Raw genomic sequence first — 25,473 nt, forward strand, 5'->3', positions numbered from 1 at the left:
GAAAAATTACCAATGAAAGCCTATATATTTTCCTTGATGATAATTCTAACTAGAGCATTAACTCCTGATATGAAGAGCTTACCTAACTAATTGATGAGAAGTTACATCCATGAGAAAGACTCCTAACATGAATAAAACAAATTTGCATCTCACTTTATCGCTTTTTCAACCACTCCCTTCCCTTTTGGACTTTCAATGGTTGCTTTAACATCATCTTCAAAGAGCAACTTTAATTAATCTCAATTTCTACTCTAACATGAAGGCTTTCCACCAACACTGTACTTCCACTCATTTTCCTCACCTTAATAGAACATATGTTTCAGTGTCGCAATCAGCTCGCTTTTGACATTCAACGAGCAACTCTTTATGAACTTTTGTAAGCTCAGATGAAGATCCATTATAAAATCAACAGCATGGGGAACTAATAGGATAAATCAAAGATCAAAATTACTAACAGTCTCAATAACTTCTAGCTACCAACATCCCTCTATGTATGGGTCTATTTAGTTGAACTTATTTTCATCCTAAAAAATAATATATAACTTTTTAAAGATATCACTTTTTCCAAGGTACAACTATACTTTTACGCAATAAACAAAATAATATTATAAAAATAAGCAGATTTAAATGCACATAATTATTGCTAAATGGAATTATAATGGTAATCCTTTATTATAAAGAAACCGTTTGGAGTGCAGGCTCATATGTTTTATGAATAGTCTTTCATCAGGAGAGTTGATGCAGGGAATGTGTGTAGACTGAACTGTTTTGGGTTTGTTTAGCAATGAGAGTTGCTTAGAACGTTTAGTAGGTGGTTAGACACCTTTACAAGAACACTAAGTTTCAAAGAAAAGCACACAAAGGCTTAAAATCACTAATTCTCAAGAATTAGTTACAAAATGAGAGTACAAGAGTACTTATACAATATGTTCTACAACTAACAACCATTAGTATCTTGTCAAGTGTCAAACTAACACTGGTTACATCTAATACAAGTAACTAACTCATTAACAAGACTAACTAATTCAAATAAGAATTAACTGCCATATAAGCTAACTGCCTTAAGGCTCCTGTTTGGACACAAAAATAGTTGTAACTAACTGTTCTCAATAGCTAAGGCTGCTAGCTAGAACTCAAACAAAAACATCTTAAAACAGCTTAGAAGATGCTCCTGCATCAAGAGTGGCAGCAATTTTTTTTCCTCACCCTGATAGATGGTAGCAAGTATTAAGTTTGTGCTTAATAGGCTCAGCTGAATTGGTTTGATTGAATAATGTAAGCGATGGGAATCGACCTTGGACCTAACCCACATAAAGGGACAGATCAGAGAATAGTATTAGGTCATATGGGCCATTGGTTTATATTATTAGAGCTGGAATTGATTTGTAGCAGGTAGAGGACATCTTGCTGTTTATGGCTGTGTTCTGCGACAGCAATGCAGCTTTGTCTTTTTTAGTTTTTGGTAGCTACAGGCTACAGCCCATGTGTTTTGCAGTGGAAATATTGCCGCTTGTGTCATTTTCGGTTCATCAATATCATGTACTATATATCATTCTTTAGCTTTATTTGTGAATGAACTATTAACACAATCAAGTTCAACCCCCCCTCCCAAAAAAAAGGAAGCTATTTCTTTTCTTGGCAAAGAAGTGGCTAGTGCATCGCAACTGTTACTTAGAAGAAGCAATTTACGCTTCTATCATCTCTAGTATCAATGAGACTTGCGTGAATCCTTGAAGGCTTGAACACATGGTAGCATAACCACAAATTATGTACCACCATTTAGGAATGACTAATCAGCGTTGCTTGTAAAAAAATTTGCTAGGTAAGTATAGTGGGGAAGGAAAGAGATAAGGTTTGAACCATAGAAACTGAATATCATAGAGGGTGCTGTTACTTACACTAAGCTATCATTCAAACCCCTATTACATCGTTGCTTACAATTTTTTGATTCAATAGATTGTATCATAATTCATGACAAGATCAAGCTTTAAGGTTTCTCTCTTGCCTACCATATGTAATAGTCAAGTACTCAAGGAGCAAGCTTGCTGGACTTGCAAACCAGCGTTATGTAAGAGTGGGCTGCTAACGTGAATTCCTTGGCCCATGGGCCAGCTTCAGCAATTCAGATGTGCTAAAGCCGTGATGGACTCAATTATTCTCCTTAATTGGAAGAATGGTCTAATTCCTTTTAAGATTTAGTGGCATTTTGTTTTTGTTTTTGCTGAGACCTTAACTTAGTGGCGATTGCTGTTGTTTAACCAGATTGAGAAAACCACAATAGGTTAACCAATAACATGCATCTGTATTTTCAAGGCATGGCTTTACTGTAGCAAAGCATTCTCTGAAAGTCACACGATTAAACCAGTTATTGTTATTAGAGGTTACGGACTTAAGTAATAGATTCAACATTTTCCTATATTTTTTGACCATATACGAGAGTGCTGAAAGATGGTTGAATTAATGATGCAGGACCGTATTGTTAAAATTGAGTGTTTCGTAGACAATATCTATACCTTTTAAACATAAGCTTCGGTACATCATGTATTAGATAAATTAAATAGATTTATGTATCATGCCTTCTACAGCCCACACAGCTATAGGACTCGCACATTTTGTGAGGAAGAACATGTATCAAGCGGTCTTTAATAAGGGTGAACAACGGTTAACAGTATCCTACTTTCTTCACCAAGATTTCTCCACCAATAAAAAAATGTAATTAATATATATTTCAATATCCTTCTCCCTCCTCTTAACGATAAAATACATCATAAAATACATTATGTTTTTGTAACATGAGTCCTCCCCCTCACATGGGTAGACTTTTGACCATTTAATTGAAGACCCAGACTTACTGAAAAGAAAAGAGAGACTAAGACTAGTAATGAGTCAACAACAATTCTAATGTTAAGGCTAGTAGTCGTATGAGTAATTAATCCCCCACTTAAATTGTTAGGTGTGCGTTTGGATTGCACGTTGTGCAATTCAGCGTTTATATTTTTGGCTGAGTCTTATAATACTGTTTACAATCCAACTAAAAACACAAAATCGCGCATACTAATGATTTTTTAGTCTCATTATACTATTTACATATTTAAAAATTATTTTATTACAATATTTTCAACAATTCAAACGTGTTTTCTTTTAAGTCTGTCATTTACATCATTATGATTGTGAAAAAAGGCCAGCCAGTGCTTTATTTTATCTTTTTGAGAAAGCCAGCCAGTGCTTTAAAGGATAAGTGTACATTTAGAAAACATAAGAGACCAAATTAACACTATTTTATTAAAACAATACCGAAATTTAGATTAATGAGAAAAATAAAATGTATAATCCAAAAAAAATTAGAATTGTTTGAACTTTTCTTTTTCTAAAAGTCTTTTTTTTAATAACTCATTTGAAAAATTATAGAGACCAAATTACCACAATTTTATGAAAAGATATACTATAATTTATAATCTAAAAGAAATAAAAAGAATTATTTGAACTTTTTCTTCTTTCTAAAAGAAAGACTAGTATTCTACTGCCTCTCTCTCTCTCTCTCTCTCGTGTCTGTGGCAAAAGCACATGGGGCTTCTAAAGACAGCTGTGAGAGCATGTGACTCAGGTAAAGAAGTCTTCTACTTTTTTCCAACCAAACCAAACAACCCATTACTTAATTTAAGAAAAAAACTATAACAGGAAAAGCACACTCATATGACTTTCTCACTTCTTCTCCAGCTGTCCCCCTCTGAGAACCCACACTATCTTCCAATCATAAAAAGACAAAAACACCTCCACCACTTCACACCTTCCCTTCTCTCTCTCTCTCTCTCTAACCAAAAATCACTAGTCTCACTTTGTTTGTCACTCAAATCAGTAATCACTATCACTCTCATAGGTTGTAACACACTAAATAACACAGTCATAATTTACAAAGATCCCATGTATAAAACAAAATCTGATACAACATACACATCCACAAAATTATAGTCCCAAAATTTTAAGGTTATTTTCCACAAAATCCTAGTCTCAAAATCCCAAAATTTTAAGGTTATTTGCCAATGTTCGGTATCTTAGTCCCAAAATTTTGGGATTAATTACGAATTTTCAACCCGTAATTAAATTTTACGCTGATCGTTAATATAATGTAACTCTTCTCAGACTTGGCATCCACTTTAAACAAAATATATCACACTAATCACAAACAAATATAAAGCAGGAAAAAAATTATAAAAAAAGAATCCATAATAATAAAAATGATAATATAATAACAACAATAATAGAAAGCAATCCAATCAAGCACCATAGACCCCCGAGTGATATTCATGAACATATATCCACCACTGTCACCGACCTAATAATAATAATAATGATGATGATAATTAAATTAAACCAAAACAAATAAATAAAAAAGGAAACCCATCAACCCTAAATATTTAAAAATAGAAACTAGTACTAAATAGAATCAAACCCTAAACGAACTCCGGCGATGTTGTGATCTAAAGCAAAAGAGCCGCCGCGAAGACGACTGAGGCGACAGATCCGGCGGAGGCGACTCTGTTCAAACCGGCACCGTTACCGGCGGGAGCCGAAGCCGGAGGCTGGCTGATCGAGGAGGGAGTACCGGCCGGCGATTTGGAGGAGGCTGGGGCGACCGGTAGGGGAGGAGCCGGAGGCGAGGATGTCGGAGAGGAGGAAGGCGACGGCGGAGTGGTGGCGGATGGAGTTGGAGCCAAAGAGGGAGTTGGTGTCTTGGTGGTGGGAGCGGGAGCCTGAGACGGTGGAGGAGATGAGGCTGGTGGAGGAGAAGAAGTCGGAGATGGAGACTTGGTTGGTGATGAGGATGGTGCGGATCCTGGACCCTGAGCGAGAGCCGAGGTGGCTAGCAAGGTGAGAAGCATGAGAACCATCATGAGAGTCTTCGAAGTAGACGAAGCCATTGTTGTGAGAAAACAGAGGAGCCTCTACAGAGAACAGAGAGAGAGAGAGTGAGTGAGTTAGGGTTTGGGGTTTGTGAGAGAGAGAAGGTGGTGAAGGGGTTTATATATATATAGAGAGAGAGAGAGAGAGAGGTGAGTACTGAGAAGCTTCCTTCAGAGAGAGAGAAGTGTTTGTCTCTTAAAATTCTTATATTAATTTAAGTCGGTTAAAAATAATGGGGTGTACTATTTCTTATAAAGCAAAAGAGTGTTGTGGGTAATAACTAATAAGATATGTGAGTGGGGTTCGTAGAACTTATCATGGACTTTTTCTTTTTGTTTTTTTCAATATTTTGCAACACAAAGTTTTTAAGATTGTTTCTAGAATATAATAAATTTCTATTTTAAATTAAAAGTATCAACATGTTTTGATAATAATGAAAATTCATTATACGTGAGATAAGGAAATTTTAGCTCAAACTTTTTGGGATAATCTCAATCTCATTGAAGTTGAACTATTTAAGTTTCTTTTTTTCTTTTTTAAATTAACACAAGTAAACTAAAAGACAATTTTTATTGGACTAATAAAATTTTCTTCTAACCATTTGGAAATAAGTTGTGCAGTAGTTCAATCTTTAAAAGATTATTAATATATTGTCAATAGTTTTATAACTTAATCAGTTGGCACTTCCTTTAAAAGATTAACGTGTTGTCAATAGTTTTATACCTTAATTGGCTAGCACTTCCTGGTGTCCATAATATTTAGAATTAAAATTTCTCCACCCCAATTGTAATTACCAAATTTAAAAAAAAAAAGGATTAGTATGTTATTTTTCAATAATAAATTGAACATAATTTAACCAAAAATAGTCTAGATGTTTTTTGGAAACAGAAGTGATAGACAATTTGTTTGGTATAGTTTGATTATTATTATTATTATTATTTTGATAATTAAATGAGAAGGAATTTGAACATTGAACATCTCCATCAAAAACATCATAAAATATTAATTAAGTTACAAGACTCTCGAAGTTTTGATTGAATAGTTGATTTGTTATTTTATACTTAAAGAGTATGAGAAATAGGAAACTTAATATCATTTTGATTTAATTGTCGACTTGGGTTAAGATTTTCTCTAATTGAATCATTCATTTTCTTTCAATTTTTATTTCAATACAATACTCATATTGATGATTCCTTGGTTATCAGTGGGTTGATAAGACTTGAACGTTGATCTTCGGGCTATCTCCTGTAATACCAAAGACACAGAATCAGAGGGGACCGGTGTCGACCGGCCAAAAATCCTCCGATGATCAAGTTAGTTATTTGGAACTCTCTGTAACGAAGAAGTGTTCTCTTAAAAGTAAGAAAGTGTCTGAATACCCTTTTCCTTCATCGAAGAAGCCGTATATAATGTGTGGAACGGTTATCTATTTGGTAACCGTTCCCAGTGTCGAGGAGTCCGGAGAATTGGGAGTAACCGCTGTGGAAGTTACTTAGGTCGGACGGCCGATGAACTCGTCCATCCATAATGAAGATGGACGAGACCTTCATGAGTAGCTCGTCCACGTTTAGTCCATCCATAATGAGGATGGACGAGACCTCCAGGATGATCTCGTCCACTTTTAGTCCATCCATAATGAGGATGGACGAGACCTCCAGGATGATCTCGTCCACTTTTAGTGAAAGACGGACGAGATCATCTTGGAAGGCTTGTCGTCCATAAATGACGAGTAGATCTTGAGGTATTAAGCCCGTCCATATACGGACGAGGGTCGCTGGTATGGTTGCAATACTCCGCCTATTGTTGCTTCTTTCGTTGGACGAGACATATGGACGAGTCATGGGTTTGGGGATTCTGTGACACCATCAGTTGCCCCCTCGTCCATGTGGGTCGTCCAAAAGGTTGAACGTTCTTGGGCACAATTGGTTAACAATTATTGTACCACGTGTCCTTTTCTTATTAGAGACTGATTCTGTCGATTTATTTTTCCAAGATTGATGCCACGTGTTGCTTCTGTATTGGTTGGGTCGTTTCGATTACCCAGGTCAGCATCCTATAAATAGTGGAATGCCTCCCTTGACCCTCCTCATTCCAGAAATTTTCTTCCTTGACATCCATCGTCTAGAGCCTCGTCTAAGAGTTCTCTGCGTCTAGAGTCTTCTTCCGTCTAGAGCCAGGTACTCTTCTTTTTCTCGTCTTTAGGTTTAAGTTTCTTCTTAGGGATGTCTGTTGCTTCCTCGTCCACAGATAGCCTTGATAAGGTTATAGACGAGTATTGTGATGATACTAGTGATAGGTCTAGCTCTAGCAGTGCTAGTGATGAGAGTGGAGGAAGCACGGACGAGAACTACTCTTCTGGGGCCCCTGGGCTCCCTATTGAAGTCGTCCAAGAACAGCTTAGGAGAGCTTCTGGCTCTCAAGCTGGTTCTCCGTCCAATCCAACGGACGAGGTAGAAACCGTCTTCAGTTGCGCTGTAGGCGTCCATTCTAAGACGGACGAACAGAGGTTAGGTAACCTTAGGTCCTGGTATCAAATCCCAGACGAGCTTAACCCTAGGCTACCCGTCCGTGGAGAATGGTGTTGTGAGCCCCGTTTTGGAATAGGCGTCTATGAATCTTACTTCCTAGGTGGCCTTAGGTTTCCTTTAAATGCCTTTGCTAGGGAGTTACTAGTCAAATTAGGTCTAGGTGTTTGTCAATTCAATCCCAACGCATGGAGATTAATTATCTCCATGCAAATTTTGTGGAGGGAAGTTTTTGGTAAGGACCGTCCTCTTACAGTGGACGAGTTCCTTTATTGTTATAAACCTTCTGCCATAAGCCAGTCTGAAGGTTTTTACCAATTTACTGCTAGAGGGAATGATTGTAGGTTGATCAAGTCCCTAGCTTCGTCTGATAGGAAGTGGAAGACGGAGTTTATTTTTATTTCAGGCTTCTGGGCTGGGAACCCTGTGGACGTTGGCAGGGATCCCTTTCCTCCTTACACTGGGGACCTGGGGAACCTTCGTCCAGAAGGTACGTCCCTTCCCCTCGTCTACTTTTATTCTTCTATTTAGTACATTTACAATTTCTAACCTTTGTTTGTTCATTGTTTTGTAGCTGCCAAACGTCCGTCCTTGAGCAAATTTCACCGTGACCGCGTCCACAGGGCCCGTCTACACGCAGACAGGAGCTTCCATTCCCTTGTCACGCTTAGGCGTCTGGCCAAGTGGGGTTTAGGTCCCGAGCCTTCAGACGAAGCTATAGCCCACGAAGTCACTGTGCGAAAAAGTAAGTTTTTAACTTAACCTTCCTTTCTTTTTTCTTTTTTATGTATACATTCCTCATTTGTTCATCTCGTCCTAGGAATGTCAACAATGAAAGAGAACCGAGGAAAAGAGATCGCAGGAGAGGGGAAACGTCCTGAGGGTCAAGCCCAGGATCGTCCAACGGCTGGGGACAAAAGAAAGTTCTTGCCTAAGAACATTGACCTGGATGGGCTCCCCAGTCGAAGAGATAAAAGGGTTAAACAAAGCTCGTCCAAGGTGGTCAAGTCCAAACCACCCTCGTCTCAGCCTGCCGTCCAAATAGTTGATGTGGACTCGTCCACTCCAGTTGAGTCCACCCCGTCCAAGACTCCTCCCAGAACTCCTGTGGCCAGATCTACCATGCCTGGCTCGTCCCAGCCTTCTATGAATATTATTGCAAATGAAGACCTGGCTTGGGAACGGTTCCAGATGGCCGTCAAGGACGAGGATATAAACATGTGCTATAACATGGGCTTGAAGGAATTTGAGCATTCAGGCGTCCATGACCTTTTCAAGGTATGCCAGTATCCCTCGTCCTTGTTTAGTTATTAAATTTTTCTCATTTAATCATTTTATGTTGTTCTCTGTTCACAGGCCATGTCGAAGTTTATAGCAGCGTCTAGACAGGCAACGGAGCTGGACAAGACGAGAGTCTTGTTGGAGACGAGGATTCAGGAGGTGAACGCTGACTGTAAGAAATGGGCTGGGTTTGCTGAAAAAGCTAAGGACGAGGTCAAAGAGCATAACAAGCTGATTGAGGAGCTAAGGACGGATGCATTGGAGAAGGAGACGCGCATTGATCACTTACAACAGGTGAACAATGAGTTGAATGCTCGTCTTTCCAAGGCAAGAGAGGACGCTGTGGCTGAGTTCAAGTCGTCCAAAGAGTATACAGACACTTTGGATCGCAATTATGCAGCTGGTTTTGAAGATTTCAGAATGGACGCTGTTGAAAACTTTCCTGAAGTTGACTTCAGCACAATCAAGCTTAACCTTGCTGCTGCCACAAGCTCTCTCCTCCAGACTGGCTCTGATGATGTCAACGTGGAAGACGACGCCAGCACTCAGCCTCCTCAGGACGAGCCTACAGTGAATGCTCCCCCTTCTTAGGACGGGATTTTAAACTTTGTAGCTTTGCTTTTTCTTTCTTCTCTCTTTTTTTTTGTAACTTTTGTGTTTGGTCCCTTGTTTTTGGACCTTCTTTATGTAACAAGAATACATTATACTCGTCCATGGTTTTAGGACGGGTTTTTTAAGTATACTATTTCTACTTTTCAAACTAATCAAGGGTTTTTGGACGTAGGATGTCCACCCTTTGAATGAAGTTTTATTTTCTTTGCATGGATAAATGATTTCATTTTCTTTGAATGGACGAGTGATTTCATTTTCTTTGCATGGACGGATGCTGCTAAGCTATTTTATTCTTAGCTCGTCCATGTCGAGAATACATATTTTTCTTGTAGTCTAACTCGTCTTAGCAGGTAGTATTTTTAATTAGCTTGATTCGTCTTAAGACTTGCAAACTAATTTTTCATACCGTCTACTTATTTTGCCAGCTTTTTGTCTCGTCCAGAATTTGGATTGTTTCAGTTGGCTTTACCTCGTCCATGAGTTGGACGAGTATGGATGTGGTTTCTTTTATTCAAGAAAATTTAGACGTTACATCTCTGCGTCCAGAGATTTTGTTCGTCTTGGATCTTTCAAACCTCTTGAGGATTGAATTGGACGATAATATCATGGAGAATTCACACAACATTTTGTACATAACATAAATATTGTTTACAGACAAGGCATATGCACACTGATGCCTTTTTATTTAATAAATACATACTTCATGACTTCGTCCATAACCACAACACAACTATAAAAAGTAAATCATAGTTTCAAACTTCACACACAAACAATACCAAACATAGTAGTATCAAACAGCATCACTCATAATAGTACGCTAGTAGACAAATAAGACCCAAGTCTCGTCCATAGGTTCACTCTTACTGGTAGTACCTCCTCAGGTGCTCCACATTCCAAGGATGTTCCAATTTTCTCCCGTCCAGGGCCTCCAGGTAGTAGGATCCTTGCCTTTTACAGTTGATTATTCTATAGGGTCCTTCCCAGTTTGGGCCCAACTTCCCATGGGCTGGGTTCTTGGTTGACAAAGAGACCTTTCTCAGGACGAGATCTCCTATATGGAAACGCCTAGGCTTCACCATCGCATCATACTGCTTAGCCATGAGGTTCTTATACTTTGCTGCCCTGTATTCTGCGTTTGCCCTTACCTCGTCTATTAGATCGAGGTTCAGACGAAGCTGGTCCTCATTATCCTTGTCTTGATACGTCATCACCCTGTGATTAGCCATATGCACTTCTGCAGGTATGACTGCATCGCTTCCATAGGCCAACTTGAAAGGAGTCTCCCCTGTAGGGGTCCTCACAGTGGTCCTGTATGCCCATAAAACTCCTGGTAATTCATCTGGCCATATTCCCTTTGCCCCCTCAAGCCGAGTTTTGATGATTTTCAACAAGGATCGGTTTGCTACTTCAGCTTGGCCGTTGGCTTGGGGGTGTGCAGGTGAGGAGTAATGGTTCTGAATTCCAAAGTGTAAGCAAAAGTCCTTGAAGAGTGCATTGTCAAATTGCCGTCCGTTGTCAGACACCAATACCCTCGGCACTCCAAATCTGCAAACAATGTTCTTCCACACGAAGTTCTTAACATTCTGTTGTGTGATATTTGCCAACGGTTCTGCCTCCACCCATTTGGTGAAGTAATCGATGCCCACAACTAAAAACTTCATCTGCCTTACTCCCAAAGGGAAGGGACCCAAGATATCCAATCCCCATTGTGCGAAGGGCCACGGTGCTACCATTGGGGTGAGGTATTCCGACGGTTGCCTGGGGACATTGCTAAATCGCTGGCATTGGTCGCAGACTTTAACATATGCTTTTGCATCAGCTTGCATGTTCGGCCAGTAATATCCTGCACGGACGATCTTGTGGACAAGTGATCTGGCTCCTGAGTGATTGCCACAGGCCCCTTCGTGAACTTCTCTCAGCACGTAGTTTGCTTCGTCCGGAGCTAGGCACCTAAGGTATGGTTGAGAGAAACCTCTCTTGTATAACACTTCATTCATAAGGACGTATCTAGCTGATCTCACCCTCACCTTTCTGGCTTCGTCCTTTTCTTCTGGTAGTCGTCCATCTTTCAAATATGATATAATGGGAGTCATCCAATCTTCTTTGTTATCTACCTGCTGTACTTCCTGGGCATCTATACTTGGCATATATTGAACTTCATCTGACTTCTCTAATGATTCATCTGCTGAGGCCTCTTTTGCTATAGTATCAGCTTCCACGTTCTCCTCCCTGGGGATTTGAACGAAGTCAGCTTTTTCAAACCTTTTCACAAGGCGCATCACCCTACCAAGGTATTTCTTCATTCGTCCTTCCTTCGCTTCATACATCCCATTCACTTGCCCCATGATCAGTTGGGAGTCTCCCATGACACGTATGGACTTGGCTTCCACGGACTTCGCCAATTCTAGCCCTTTGAGGAGGGCTTCATATTCGACTTCATTGTTTGTCGTTTGGTATTGTAGACGGACTTTATGTTTCAGCTTGTCTCCCTCTGGGGACTGCAGGACCACACCAATTCCTCCTGCATGCCGTGTAGACGAACCATCCACGTGGACGATCCATCTCTTGCTGTCCTCTGCCTCGTTATGACTTGGGGTAAACTCTGCAATAAAATCTGCTAGGGCTTGAGCTTTTATGGCATGCCTTGGTTGATATCTGATATCAAACTCACTTAGCTCCACAGCCCACTGGATTAATCGTCCTGCAGCATCCAGTCTATTCATTGCCTTTTTGAGAGGATGATCTGTCATAACATTAATGACATGTGCTTGGAAATAATGCCTCAGCTTCCTTGAAGCTGTGATTAGTGCGAAGGCCAACTTCTCCATTTGTGGATATCATCCTTCCGCTCCTTTCAATGCCTTGCTTGTATAATACACAGGTCTTTGTACTTTATCTTCCTCTCTTATCAATGCTGAGCTCACTGCATGTGGGGTTACCGCTAGGTACAAATATAGTTCCTCTCCTTCCACTGATGGACTCAGCAGCGGTGCCATGGTAAGGTATACCTTCAAATCTTCGAAAGCTCTCTGACAGTCGTCGGTCCATTCAAATGCTTTTTTGAGAACCTTAAAAAATGGCAAACATTTGTCAGTAGCCTTAGAGACAAACCTGTTAAGCGCAGCGACTCGTCCAGTGAGGGATTGAATTTCCTTGGTATTTTGCGGTGGCTTCATGTCCAGTATTGCTTGAATTTTATCTGGATTCGCTTCAATTCCCCTATGGGATACCATAAAGCCAAGGAATTTCCCTGACGATACTCCAAAGGCACATTTGCTAGGATTCAGCTTCATGTGATACTGCCTCAACGTCTCAAATGTCTCCTGCAGGTCATCTAGATGTCTTCCTTCGTCCTGGCTTTTCACCAGCATGTCATCTACATAGACTTCCACATTCCGCCCAATCTGCGGACGGAACATGTGGTTGACCAACCTCTGGTATGTCGCCCCTGCATTCTTTAAACCAAACGGCATCACTTTATAGCAGAATAAGCCTTGACTGGTGACAAAAGATGTCTTCTCTTGATCAGCCTCGTCCATTCTTATCTGATTATATCCTGAAAAGGCATCCATGAAGCTAAGCAATTTGTGGCCTGCAGTTGAGTCTACTAACTGGTCAATGCGCGGTAACGGATAGCTGTCCTTTGGGCAAGCCTTGTTCAGATCAGTGAAGTCCACGCACATTCTCCACTTGCCATTCGCTTTTTTGACCATTACTACATTGGCCAACCAATCCGGGTAGTACACCTCCCGAATGAACTTTGCTACCATCAGCTTTTGAACCTCGTCCTTGATTGCATTATCTCTCTCAGGGGCAAACACCCTCTTCTTTTGCCGCACAGGCTTGGAGGAAGGACATACATTCAAACGGTGGGTAATGACACTAGGGTCTATACCCGGCATATCCTCGTGACTCCACGCAAACACGTCGATGTTTTTCTTCAAAAACTGGACGAGGTCTGTCTTAATCTTCTCTTCTAAATCTGCCCCCACCCTGGTACACCTCTCAGGGTTATCTTCATCCAAGGAAATATCTTCCAATGCTTCAGTAGGTTCTGCTACAACCCTCTTTTCTTCAATGTTCATTGCTTGAACTTGTTCATCCATGGCCAGCATGGCCAAGTAACACTCTCTTGCTGCCAGTTGGTCACCTTGTACCCGTCCTACCCCGTGTTCTGTTGGAAACTTGACTGATAAGTGGTAAGTAGAGGTAACAGCTTTCCAACTATTCAAAGTTGGCCTCCCAATGATGGCATTGTAAGAGGATGGACAATCTACCACAAGGAAGTTCACATCCTTGGTAATCTGTTGTGGATATGCCCCCACTACCACGGATAGGGAAATGGTTCCCAATGGTTGCACCTTCATCCCCCCAAAGCCTACTAGGGGGGAGTTCACTGGACGGAGCTGGTCTCGTCCTAATCTCATCTGCTGAAAGGCTGGATAATACAAAATGTCTGCTGAGCTTCCATTGTCCACAAGCACTCTTCTGGTTGTGTAGTTTGCAATTAGTAAAGAGATGACGAGGGCATCATCATGAGGGTGATGAATTCTGTCGGCGTCCTCGTCCGTAAAAGTGATTGCCCGCTCGTCCGTGGATCTTGCTCTTGGTGATCGTCCAGAAAGTTGGACGCTCTGTACTACCTTCAAGTATGCTTTCTTGGACTTGGACGACTGGCCAGTTGTACTTCCTCCAATGATGACTCTTATCTCCCCGAGTGGTGGTCGCGATGAATCTTCCATCTTTCCCTTCTGTTTCTCGTCCCTCTGGTCTCGTCCAAGGAAACCCCTTAACTTCCCTTGCCTTATGAGATTTTCAATTTGCTGCTTCAAGTCAAAACACTCGTCCGTGTCATGACCATGATCCCTATGGAAGCGACAATACTTGTTCCTGTTGCGCTTGTTGGGATCACCCTTCATCTTCTCTGGCCACTTCAGGGAAGGATCATCCTTGATTTGCATAAGGACTTGCTCAAGTGGGGCGTTTAAAGGGGTATACTGCTGGTTCCGTACTGGAGGGCCTGGCTTCTTACTTTCTCGATCTCTCCTTTCCTCCATCCGTCCCTTCTTTGGACGAGTACCTTGCTCATGCTGACGACTGGGATTTGCGTCCATTCTCTCGGACCTCTTCCGCTTCTTAGCAATGATTGCATCTTCTGCATTCATAAAATTCTGAGCCGAATGGACGAGTTCGGCCATGGACTGGGGCTCTTTTTCATAGAGCTTGTGTATAAACAGATCTGAATTCACCCCATTGTGGAAGGCTGCCAGTAGAAGCTTATCATCTGCTTCGTCCACACTGAGAGCTTCTCTGTTAAAACGGGTGATAAATGACCGAAGGCTCTCGTTCTCTCCCTGCTCTATTGTCAACAAACTGGACGAGGAACGCTTGTGCCTTTGTCCTCCAATGAAATTGTTAACAAATAACTTACTCAACTCTTCAAAAGAACTCACCGAATTCGGAGGTAGTTTGCTAAACCAAACTCGCGCCGAACCCTTAAGGGTGGTTGGGAAGGCCCTACACATTATTTCATCAGGCACTCCTTGAAGATGCATGGTGGTTTTGAAAGTGGCTATATGATCAAACGGGTCACGTGTTCCATCATATGAATCCAGAGAAGGCAACTTGAACTTTGATGGTAGTGGGTGACCGTTGATGGAAGCCGTAAAGGGAGAATCTGTCCTGTGAACCAAGTCTTCTATCGGATTCGCCTTTTTCATATTCTCCTTCATTTCCTCCATAACTCTCTTCATTTGGTCCATTTCTTCCTTCAAGTATGGTACCGTTCGTGAAGTGGTGCCTCTGAACTGACTTCCAACTTCGGTGTTCTCTCTTCCACCGTGACTATCTGTTTGTCTTCCTTCACGTTCTTCTTGTGTTTGCCTCCTCATATTAATCTCCATTCGCAATTCTTGGTTTTGGCGAGTCAACTCCGCCATAGCGTCTGCCATAGATTGTGCTTGTTGGGCAGATGACTGCATGACCGGCGCAGACTGGCGATCGCGATGCGGGTTGCTGCTACCCTGATGGCCTGGGCTAGTAGCCCGTGATCTAGTCCGAACCATCAACCCTTTGTCACGAAGAAACAAATTGTGAAACAATCGTCCCCACAGACGGCGCCAACTGATGATTCCTTGGTTATCAGTGGGTTGATAAGACTTGAACGTTGATCTTCGGGCTATCTCCTGTAATACCAAAGACACAGAATCAGAGGGGACCGGTGTCGACCGGCCAAAAATCCTCCGATGATCAAGTTAGTTATTTGGAACTCTCTGTAACGAAGAAGTGTTCTCTTAAAAGTAAGAAAGTGTCTGAATACCCTTTTCCTTCATCGAAGAAGCCGTATATAATGTGTGGAACGGTTATCTATTTGGTAACCGTTCCCAGTGTCGAGGAGTCCGGAGAATTGGGAGTAACCGCTGTGGAAGTTACTTAGGTCGGACGGCCGATGAACTCGTCCATCCATAATGAAGATGGACGAGACCTTCATGAGTAGCTCGTCCACGTTTAGTCCATCCATAATGAGGATGGACGAGACCTCCAGGATGATCTCGTCCACTTTTAGTCCATCCATAATGAGGATGGACGAGACCTCCAGGATGATCTCGTCCACTTTTAGTGAAAGACGGACGAGATCATCTTGGAAGGCTTGTCGTCCATAAATGACGAGTAGATCTTGAGGTATTAAGCCCGTCCATATACGGACGAGGGTCGCTGGTATGGTTGCAATACTCCGCCTATTGTTGCTTCTTTCGTTGGACGAGACATATGGACGAGTCATGGGTTTGGGGATTCTGTGACACCATCACATATGAAATTTAAAAATTCAATAATGCTATGTATCACACATCGAGCTAACAATGGAGGGGAATTAGATAAATCTAATTAGGGGATCAGTCATAGTTGATTCAAGTAAGTACCATGTAGAAATCCTCCACGTATCATCAATCTGACCATAGATAATTAAATGATGAACTATTTACTCTTTTGTTGGTAAGTAATTATGAACTAGTATTTACCAAGTCTATAATCCCTGAATAAAATATACATAATTAAAAGCATACATAAATGATGTATTGAATGCTCGCCTAACCTTAGAAAGAATTTTCTCCTATCTATTTGTTTTGTTCAAACCTTAGAAAAATAACAAGCCAACACGTTTTATGGTCAACATTGATAGATGTACAATGATTAAGGAAAGAGTAAGAAATGGTTTATTGAATAATTCAATTAAATTTGAAAATATATTAGTAGGTCATAAGATTGGACGGTGACTGATACATTGCGATGGGTTTTTATTGGGGCATTGAGAATTCTATGCCTACCACTAAAATTTTAAATTATGAACCGGAATTTTATGCTTTGTTATATTATTGTGCACTTTCTTGTTTCAATTTTTAATTAACAGTAATGGACGACCTTTTTCAACTTATTCTGGGACGTACAGATCACACCTTGACCTTTGTCTTCAATTTACTTGTCGTATTTAACCACCGTCCTTCTCAGCCTTAAGTATAATAAAGAAATTAAACAGCTTGTAGCTTGTGCTAAGGGTAATATTAAATTGTTTTAATTCATTTTTTAATGAATTATTCAATGATTCATTAAATAATTTGTCAGGATCGTGAGTTATGTCATTTCACCTCAAAATTAATTGGTGATGAGAAAGATATACTCAAATCTTTTATAATATTTGACATTACACTATGGAGACCTATTTTTAAAATAATTATAAAGAGCCAAATTGTAGTCTCCCAACATAATTTATTTTTGATCCACATAGGAACCACCCCAGATGAATACTGCAATGATATATGATTATATCCAGCTAATCCTGGGTTTTAGTCTTACCCACTTCAATTATAATTAATGATTTCTTAATAATAATAATAATTCATTTGCTGCAGTTGTTTGATTCGAATGCGATTAGATTATAATGCAAAATAAGAATGGTTAATTTTAGATTGATTCAAAAGACCCTTGCTCTTTCGCAGTTACATCATAAATTAAACTTTCCAATTTTGTGTGGGTGAGTTGGCATATTGTTTAGGTGCAATTTGACTTTATAATTAAAAATTGAGAAGTGTTACATCCACAACATTCTCACAACAAATTATATGTGGCAAGTAGTTATTGGTTTGTAATTTGAATCTATAACTTAAAATTACTTTTGTGTCCATCCATAACAACCAATAACAACCTACTACTTAAGATTTATTGTAAAAATGTTGTAAACATAGCATTTCTTTTAAAAGATTATCCAAAATATCTTGAAACTGAACTGGATATGATTTTGAGTTTACAATTTTCATATGAAAATTGTTTACCTCCAATCCAGTTTAGATGAAATTTCCTCCAACCATTACATGATGATTAAAAATGACTATTTATATGTATTTTTCATCATATGATGTTTAATGAGTTATGTGATTGGTTTAAATAATGACAAATTTTGACTACAAAATTGGTTGTAGTTTAAAACTATAACTTCATTCAATATATTCTTATTGGATGTGAATTTTAACAAATTCACCATTAAATTACATTTTCTTTTTATATATTCCATGCTTACAAATTTCTAAAAGATCAAAAGTTAATAACTATGTTATCAATCAATTGTTTAAATTACAAATTTTTATAATCTAAAATTATGCATAAAAAATACGTTTATGGATCATATAGCAAATAATATCTTATTGGCACAAAATTTGACATGTATGTTAAAAGTGTAAAGAACATGCAATCTAACAGTTAAATTTTCAAAATATATAGTAATGTTAATTTTATAAAAAAAAATTAAGTTGTAGTCTTAATTTTGTAGCCAAACTTTGTTTTTAAATGATATACTTAAATAGTCTTATAAATCCTCATGTATTGAGTTAAAAGAGTTAAAAGGAGATTTCTCTGAACCAACTTCTAGTTGCAATCAGTCTTTTCTATTCCAAATTTTATGAGCCCAACTCTCCATTAAAAAGAAACTTGATTTTCAAATCCACAGTTGTTGAGGACCTTGAGGTTAATCACCCCCGTACAAAATTGTTAATCTTAATTGAGATTTGGGATTGAAAGATACTTGAGCTATAGACTAGTCAATGGGAGGTGGCTTTTTTTGGCTTTTCAATTTTCACTACAGTTTATTGGGAGACATTTTGAATTATTTCTTCAAAATGGAAGCAAAACGCATTTGACGGGGTTTTTGGGTCATGAATCATGATGCTTTTTTAAGGTTTCAAATAAATATTGACAGCTTAAAGTCACGGCAAACAAAGTTAAAAAAAAGGAAAATAAAAAGTATAAAACAGAATAGCATTAGAAGAAGTTAGAACAGAACAGGCATATATGACATTTGGAATAAGATATGGGACATTGGGACCCTGTTGTTCCCAATTTTTGGATGACCGAAGTGGGTAGTTTTGTACCTTTTTTTTTACCCCCCCCCCCCCTCCTTGCTTCATAGTTCATACAAACAACTCATTGTAGACTGCTGGCAAAAGCTTTTCAATGGGGAGCCATAATTGAAATACAATGAGATCTTACTCAAGCATGAATACAAATGTGTTTTTCTATTATTTCTTTTGGTTTTTTTTTTTTTTTGGGAGAGGGGTGAGAGAGGTTAATGAATAAGGAGGTGTTTATTATATACACGCCTGTACAATACACTCGTGTGCATGGAATGGAAAATTGTACATGCTCAAAAAAAATAGTTAAATATTCAAAGAGATCTGAATATTCTTATTTGTCAAAATATGTGAGTAGGAAACATGTGTAACACCTTTTACCCTAATAAATATATAATCTTTGGAGTCATTGATTGTGAAATTGACCGGTTGTTTTGCCTAAGTGCCTTGTGATGCTTCCTATGAACATAAGATCATATGCAATTTCCAACCAACAATTCTCTATTCTTAGTCCTATGAGACCTTTGACTTTGAATATTATTCCACACGTCTATATTGTGGTGTATTTGAAGCAGAGATGATAAAGACATTTGAAGCTAATTTGTTGGATGTAGAAAAGTAATCACGGGAGGAAAGAAATATTTGATTCCACTATAAAAGAGAGTAAAAAAGTTCTAATAGTGTATGGTCAAAGAGGGTGTTTACCAAAAAAAAAAGACAGAGTACTCCGCGTCTGTTTAAAGCTGTGGCTATGAAGGTAGAAAGAAAGAAAGAATGTTTGCTTGTGGGAGAAGTATCTTTGTTGTCTGTGCTTGGTTGTCACGATGTTAGGGTTGGACTTGGGGTCCATTCCATCTTCATGTTTTTGAGATTTTTATTCATCACAACTAATCTACACGCCTGTCATTGCTAAAAATATTTCCAACGTGAAGCGCACACACACACAAAAAAAGAAAAGACCAATCTTCCAAGTTCCAACCATGAACTTTCCACTCACATTCACGCAAAATGGGCCTAATGAGAAGTAAAAAAAAGCTTCTATGAGAGAGAGAGAGAGACCAATCCTTTTTTTTTTTTTTTTGGTAATGGAAATAAAGGGTATAGACCCTATAGGGGCAGCTAAGGTGGTTTTCTTACCTAAGCATGATCATAGTAACATCATACTCATTAGGTTTAGTGAGTCATAACTATCCTAACTTTACCAAAGCATCAATGAAAACTAAGCGCTTCTTATTGCAAGAGTTGAACCCAAAATCTAATACCCACCAAACCATTTTAGGAGCATCTCTAGTGACTATTGAACCACTACTCTCGGTGATAATTTTCGTTTGAGCTCAATCATTATGGGCTAGCATACTTAATTATCTCCAATCATATAGATGCTTATCTTGTGGTTTGTTTATATAAAACCACGAGCCTATTTGCTAAAGTGGTTTAAGCAGCACTTTTTCAAATAATCTCATTTTCTTAATGATAGAAAAATAAGTGCTGAAAAATAAATTGTACCAAACAGGTACAAACGTAAACAACAAATTAAAAGATGATATGTTTCACTATAGCCTAGGCTATACAGCACTCATTACCATTGCAAATATCAACCACGTCAACGACAAATTGGTCTTTGCTTGTTTTACCAGTCAGCCACAACCAATTGGCATTCTTTCCTTTTAGAAGTGTTAGATATTATAAACCAAAAGGCCTAAGCTTATTTTATAACTCCCATTTGAATGAAAATTTTCTATTGTGTTGCGTACTAATTCAATCTTCAATAGAAAAGCTGGCGAGGTAGCTTTGACCCAATTCAATCTTCAATAGAAATCTGAGGAGGTAGCTTTGATCCGTTATTCACAACAATCGAATTAATTATAATATGTTATTTTCCAATCATAAATTGAACATAATTTTACATAAAAATAAAAATAAAATTAGGCCACTTGTTTCTCAAGAAGAGAAGAAATGGCTAATTTGTTCAATATTGTTTTGATTGAATGGTTGATTTACTTGTTTTTAGAGAAAAGAATATATAGGAAATTATGCTCAATATCGTGTTGATTGTATAATTGATTGAAGTACTTATTGTTTGAAAAAATCCTCCATAACGTAATCAATAGTTGTATCAGCATCTATGTATAGACAATTGTGACTTATTTATTAATTATATAATTTTTAAATGAATTATACATAACTAGCAACCATTTATTGTTAAATAAAATTATATTTAGGAAATTAATATATATATATATATATATATAAATATGTAAAAGTTAGAGCGTAGAATTTATTGTTACTACAATATTTTAGTCTACTTTGGTCCAATCAGTCTATTTTGGTGTATTCGGTCTATTTCAGTCTACCTCAGTTTATTTGATCCAATTTGATCTAGTTCAGTCCATTTCAGCCTATTTGGTCCATTTTGGACTAATTGTGCATTAAATTAATTCTTTTTATAAGTTGCTTTTTCAGTTTTGAACTCAATTTTTTCTTCCTTAATTTTTGAGTTGAAAAGTATGAAAATTTTAATATATTTGGGTCAAACTATTTAGTTTTGGGCTAAAAAATACAATACACACACACACATTAGAAATTAGAGATATGGACCCTAAAAAATGATAAATATTCACAAGATTACCTTAAAATTCAAATTTCAATAATATAGACATTATACTTGTATAATAATTTAAACTTAATGTAACTTGTAGCATGTGTTCAATGGAATGAGGTTGTACATTTAAAATATATATAAATATATATATATATATATATATATATATTTATATTCTTGGATGTGTTCAAATTAGTCAACGGATTATGGTATATTTTAAGAAAGTCATTTTAATAACATTTTCTCAATTTATATAAAATAATATTATAATTCTGTAATTTAAATATTTTTATTAAATTAACTTTTTCATTTACGTTGTTGAATGCAAAATATATTATATGTTTCATTACCTAAAACTTATAAAATAAAGAAAATAATTTTAAATAACACATGCATTACATACCCAAGAAATTTTACATTATATTTTTATAAAATAAATTATATTACACTCAAGTATGTGACTAGTATCACCATACACCCTTGATGCAATGGTCACTCCACAAGTATAAGTGTTTGTGGAGTGTGAGGGCCAAGGGTTAGGGTTCAAATTTCTAGGAAAAAGCTTCACACACACATATACACTTAGATTAGGTTAGAGTAGAAATTTTTGTATAAAAAATTAAAAAAAAAAAAAAAGGTATGCGACTAGTAAATATTGTGTGAATGCGGATTACTAATTTGACATTATAATGCTTTTTAATGTCTTATTTAAAAAGGGGAAAAAGTTTAACGTTATAATGATTTTTGAATTGGGAAAAGTTTGTATGTTTATCTTCATGCTTAATTCAAAGAATTCGTTCTCGTAAACATGTTCTTAAAACTTTCATTCCAAGCTTCCATAGCTTTTCCCATAATCATCACTAGTGAAATATTAGTCGCACTAGTTTGAAATTTTGAATATAAAATTTGATGATCTTACTGAAAAATCTAAAAGAGTACTAGGAACTCAAAAACTGCAGAAATTATTGGCACTAAACAAAGGACTGTGGTCATGTTATTCAAGGAACCATGGAAGCTAAAATGAGGGAGGGAAAGAAAGCCTAACTACTTGGAAAGGAAATAAGAAATGGAACAACCATCTAAAGGTCATACTCCATATTTGGATTCATCTTCTTCATCTTCTTTTGGCAGTTGGGATGATGCATGGTAGTGACACATCCAAACTTCCTCTTCATTTCTCTCCACATGCTACCCTTCTCTTTCTTCACATTATGGTTGCATACACTCGCAATCTCTTTCCTTATCATATTGCATTCCTTCTCTAGCTCCATCACCTTGTTGCTCATTTTCTCCATTCCTGTCCTTGCTTGTTCTTCACCACAATCTAGCCTTGCTAGATCCTCCTCTTCCTTTCTCAACTTGTCATAAGAAGCCTGCATCTCCTGTGTGATCGTGTCACGTAGCTTCAATTGCCCTATAAACAAAACCTGTACCACAACCCTTAGCGGCAACTTTTCATTTTTGGCTGCATGTTCACAAGCTTCAGGGGACATCTTTTGGCAATCCAAAACCCGACACACTTCCTCCCTCTCTGCCTCTGTTAGGTATCTATGCTTGACCAAGTAGATGTCAATAGCCTTGTATATTCCATCAGCGCCTCGTTGAGTTCCCAATGAAGCTGCAATTGACATTTCTGCTAATGAAATAAATGTGTCTGGCTTCAAATCTATGTCACTTGCAACCTCAGCTAAGAATTCTTCAATGAGTTCCGCCACTGTGATTAGCCCTGACACGTCTGAACAAGTGTAATTTGTATAGAAAATTTTCAGTATCCTCCTCACACACTCAATATCATATTGTACTTCCTTAGCATAGCCTTGAGAAGGTATTAAGAGGTCCTTGACTGTTGCCTCATCTAGTTGTTTTCCAATCCTAGTCTCAAAACAATTTCTACAATCAGCACTAGCTTCCAAAACAATTGCAGACTGAAGCATGTCAAACAATAGCGTGCATGGAATGAGTCCTCTCTCATGAGGCAGAAGCCTCTCCATGGTTTCAATGACTTCCCTGTGAATTGTCATTTCTTCACATCCTGTGGATTTGTGTAAAACCCATTTCTTTGCATATTTACAAAGGGATGCAGCCACATACTTTGATGGGACTCCATGCCTTTTCACTGCAACAATGATGGGCTCATATAGCTGGAGAGGCAGCATTGTCAAATCCTCTGATTTCCCTTCAAATCCAAATAGCCTTCTCCTTGCATTTGGCCTATTCACATCATCAGTGTCCTCATTGTTATCAGCATGGGTCAAATTCTTGATAGGTTCACCAAGAAGGCAAGGGTCAACAAGTGCCTTTTCAATAATAGACTTTAAACAGGCATCAACTATGCCAAAATGCACTGCTTGTTGCAAAATATTTTCTGTAGCAAGGAGAGCCTTAATGGTTTCATTCCAGCTGGGTAGGATTCTTTGCTCAAGGAAGGTAAGAGTCTTGATTAAGAGATTATTTTTGCTGTGACTTTCATTCATCCCCAAGTAGTAAGCAAGGCAAGTGAGGGGTACAACATTCTCGGTTGAAATCTGCAGTTCAAACCCATGACAGAATCTGGCAATAAGCTCAAAAGTATTTGGGTCAGCTGGAATGTCTTCGAGGAAATGACAAAGATCTTCATGGGAGTTCTCTTTAATAAATGCAGCTATTTTGCCTGATCTTGCAGCAAGAAGTTCCTACACAAATATTAATTATGAGCACTACGGATTTTATCATGATCAAAACAAAAAGATAACATGAAATAAAATAAGTGTAGAGAAATGAAGGGAAAAAAAAGAGAGATATTTTTCTCACTATGTCCAAAGTACAAGGCACACCATGGACATGAAGAAGCTGGACACCTTTTGAAGATGTAGACTTGGACAACCTGAGAATAAGAAGGGCCGGGGGGACAAAACAGAGAATATTACAAACGAGTTTAGCAAATAAAAAGACGGAGCAATAACGCTCACTTTTGTTATACACCGATCACAATCTATCACCTCAATAGTTGTGAAAAAAAAATATGAAACTTGTGTCATCATACTATTGAATGAAATATTGATTATAAGAGCATTCTCATTGGGTAATGCAAACAAATCACTTAAAACTCATACATCAGCTCATCTTTTGATATTACTGTAGCAACAGTAATATCTAAAGATAAAGAATACTGTAACAATAATGTATTTGATTTTTTAAATTATTTTATACACTCTCTCTCTTCCAAAAAGAAGAAAATAATAGTAAAAATGTATGTGTGAGAGAGAGAAAATATATCATTTTCGCGTGATGGGTTGTAAAATAAAGAACAGGATGTGGGGTGTGTTTTTAAAGTGGTAACTTAAAATAAATAAAATGTGTTTTGGTAGTGCAAAATACATATATTTTTAAAGAAGCTAATGGGAATGCTCTAAGGGAGAGGGAATCCTTACCGAGATGATTCAGTTGTGTTTTGTTTGTTGAACATCTTGTGATACCACTGAATACTACAATTAACAAAGCCGATCCCTGTGAGATTTCTTAGTAAGCACTGCTGGCAATGAAATAAGCTGTGTTTCCTTCACAATTGACCTATATCTCCAACCCTTCAAAAAAAAAAAACACTAAACTTGAGCAGTTCTGGTTTATTAGTATATATATTCATATCCAGAAAGCCATGGGACATCAAACCATGCACCGTGCAGAGTTAATATCTTCTAAATTTATAGCAACTACAACGCAATTGTATGTCTTGCAAATATTTAATATTTAATGTTTTCAAGGTTATATGAGTGTCATAGTAGGTATGCATTACCTACTATTAGTACTGTTGAGACTTGAGAGATAGAGAGAGATGGAGGATGTGTATGATTCTGAATTATAACCTCTGTTTCAAAATCAAACAATGATAATCTCAATAAGAGAAACTAAATCAGAAAGCAGAAAACCACATACAGAAGTTGAAAACTTTGAGAACCCAAAAGACCCACCAAGTAAAAGTAGAAGGTTGAGTGAGAGCAGGAATCATAGCGATGATCACGATGAAGCTTCAAAGGTAATGCATTCGAGTATGTGAATGACTATGAATCTATGATAATCTTAAATTTTTTGAGTGATTTGTACAAGTACAAGAATGGAGATGTGTGCTAATGGATTACCGAGAAGAGTGTAAGGTTGCAAACTTGCCAACGGTTGA

At 38.0% G+C, this 25,473-nt stretch overlaps 3 protein-coding genes across 3 annotated transcripts; 1 reads left to right on the forward strand and 2 right to left on the reverse strand.

The window, feature by feature from the left end:
• Positions 1 to 4,478: 4,478 nt before the first annotated feature.
• On the reverse strand, positions 4,479 to 4,919 carry LOC126716175 (classical arabinogalactan protein 4-like). The gene has a single exon (XM_050417206.1). It carries the CDS (start codon positions 4,917 to 4,919, stop codon positions 4,479 to 4,481), a length of 441 nt encoding a protein of 146 aa, XP_050273163.1.
• A 2,562-nt stretch (positions 4,920 to 7,481) lies between these two features.
• On the forward strand, positions 7,482 to 9,344 carry LOC126709187 (uncharacterized). The gene is made up of 4 exons (XM_050409314.1): positions 7,482 to 7,917; positions 8,002 to 8,172; positions 8,248 to 8,705; positions 8,784 to 9,344. Exons 1-4 carry the CDS (start codon positions 7,635 to 7,637, stop codon positions 9,297 to 9,299), a joined length of 1,428 nt encoding a protein of 475 aa, XP_050265271.1. The 5' UTR covers positions 7,482 to 7,634; the 3' UTR covers positions 9,300 to 9,344.
• A 12,819-nt stretch (positions 9,345 to 22,163) lies between these two features.
• LOC126709196 (BTB/POZ domain-containing protein At5g17580) lies at positions 22,164 to 25,473 on the reverse strand. Its single transcript, XM_050409325.1, has 5 exons — positions 25,268 to 25,473; positions 25,093 to 25,164; positions 24,731 to 24,883; positions 24,111 to 24,183; positions 22,164 to 23,992 (listed from the first exon to the last, which is right to left on the reverse strand). The coding sequence occupies exons 3-5, from the start codon at positions 24,763 to 24,765 to the stop codon at positions 22,400 to 22,402; spliced, it is 1,701 nt and encodes a 566-aa protein (XP_050265282.1). The 5' UTR covers positions 24,766 to 24,883; positions 25,093 to 25,164; positions 25,268 to 25,473; the 3' UTR covers positions 22,164 to 22,399.

This window comes from Quercus robur, chromosome 2 (assembly GCF_932294415.1).
Source record: "Quercus robur chromosome 2, dhQueRobu3.1, whole genome shotgun sequence".
NCBI lineage: Eukaryota > Viridiplantae > Streptophyta > Magnoliopsida > Fagales > Fagaceae > Quercus > Quercus robur.

Excerpts from the sequence above, each read along its gene's own strand:
- LOC126716175 (XM_050417206.1), bottom strand. The coding sequence starts at position 4,919 with ATGGCTTCGTCTACTTCGAAGACTCTCATGATGGTTCTCATGCTTCTC.
- LOC126709187 (XM_050409314.1), top strand. The coding sequence starts at position 7,635 with ATGCAAATTTTGTGGAGGGAAGTTTTTGGTAAGGACCGTCCTCTTACA. Across the intron at positions 8,173-8,247 it reads CGAAGTCACTGTGCGAAAAA|GAATGTCAACAATGAAAGAG; the intron begins GTAAGTTTTTAA and ends ATCTCGTCCTAG. Across the intron at positions 8,706-8,783 it reads GCGTCCATGACCTTTTCAAG|GCCATGTCGAAGTTTATAGC; the intron begins GTATGCCAGTAT and ends CTCTGTTCACAG.
- LOC126709196 (XM_050409325.1), bottom strand. The coding sequence starts at position 24,765 with ATGTTCAACAAACAAAACACAACTGAATCATCTCG. Across the intron at positions 24,184-24,730 it reads AACACAACTGAATCATCTCG|GTTGTCCAAGTCTACATCTT; the intron begins GTAAGGATTCCC and ends TCTTATTCTCAG. Across the intron at positions 23,993-24,110 it reads TGCCTTGTACTTTGGACATA|GAACTTCTTGCTGCAAGATC; the intron begins GTGAGAAAAATA and ends ATATTTGTGTAG.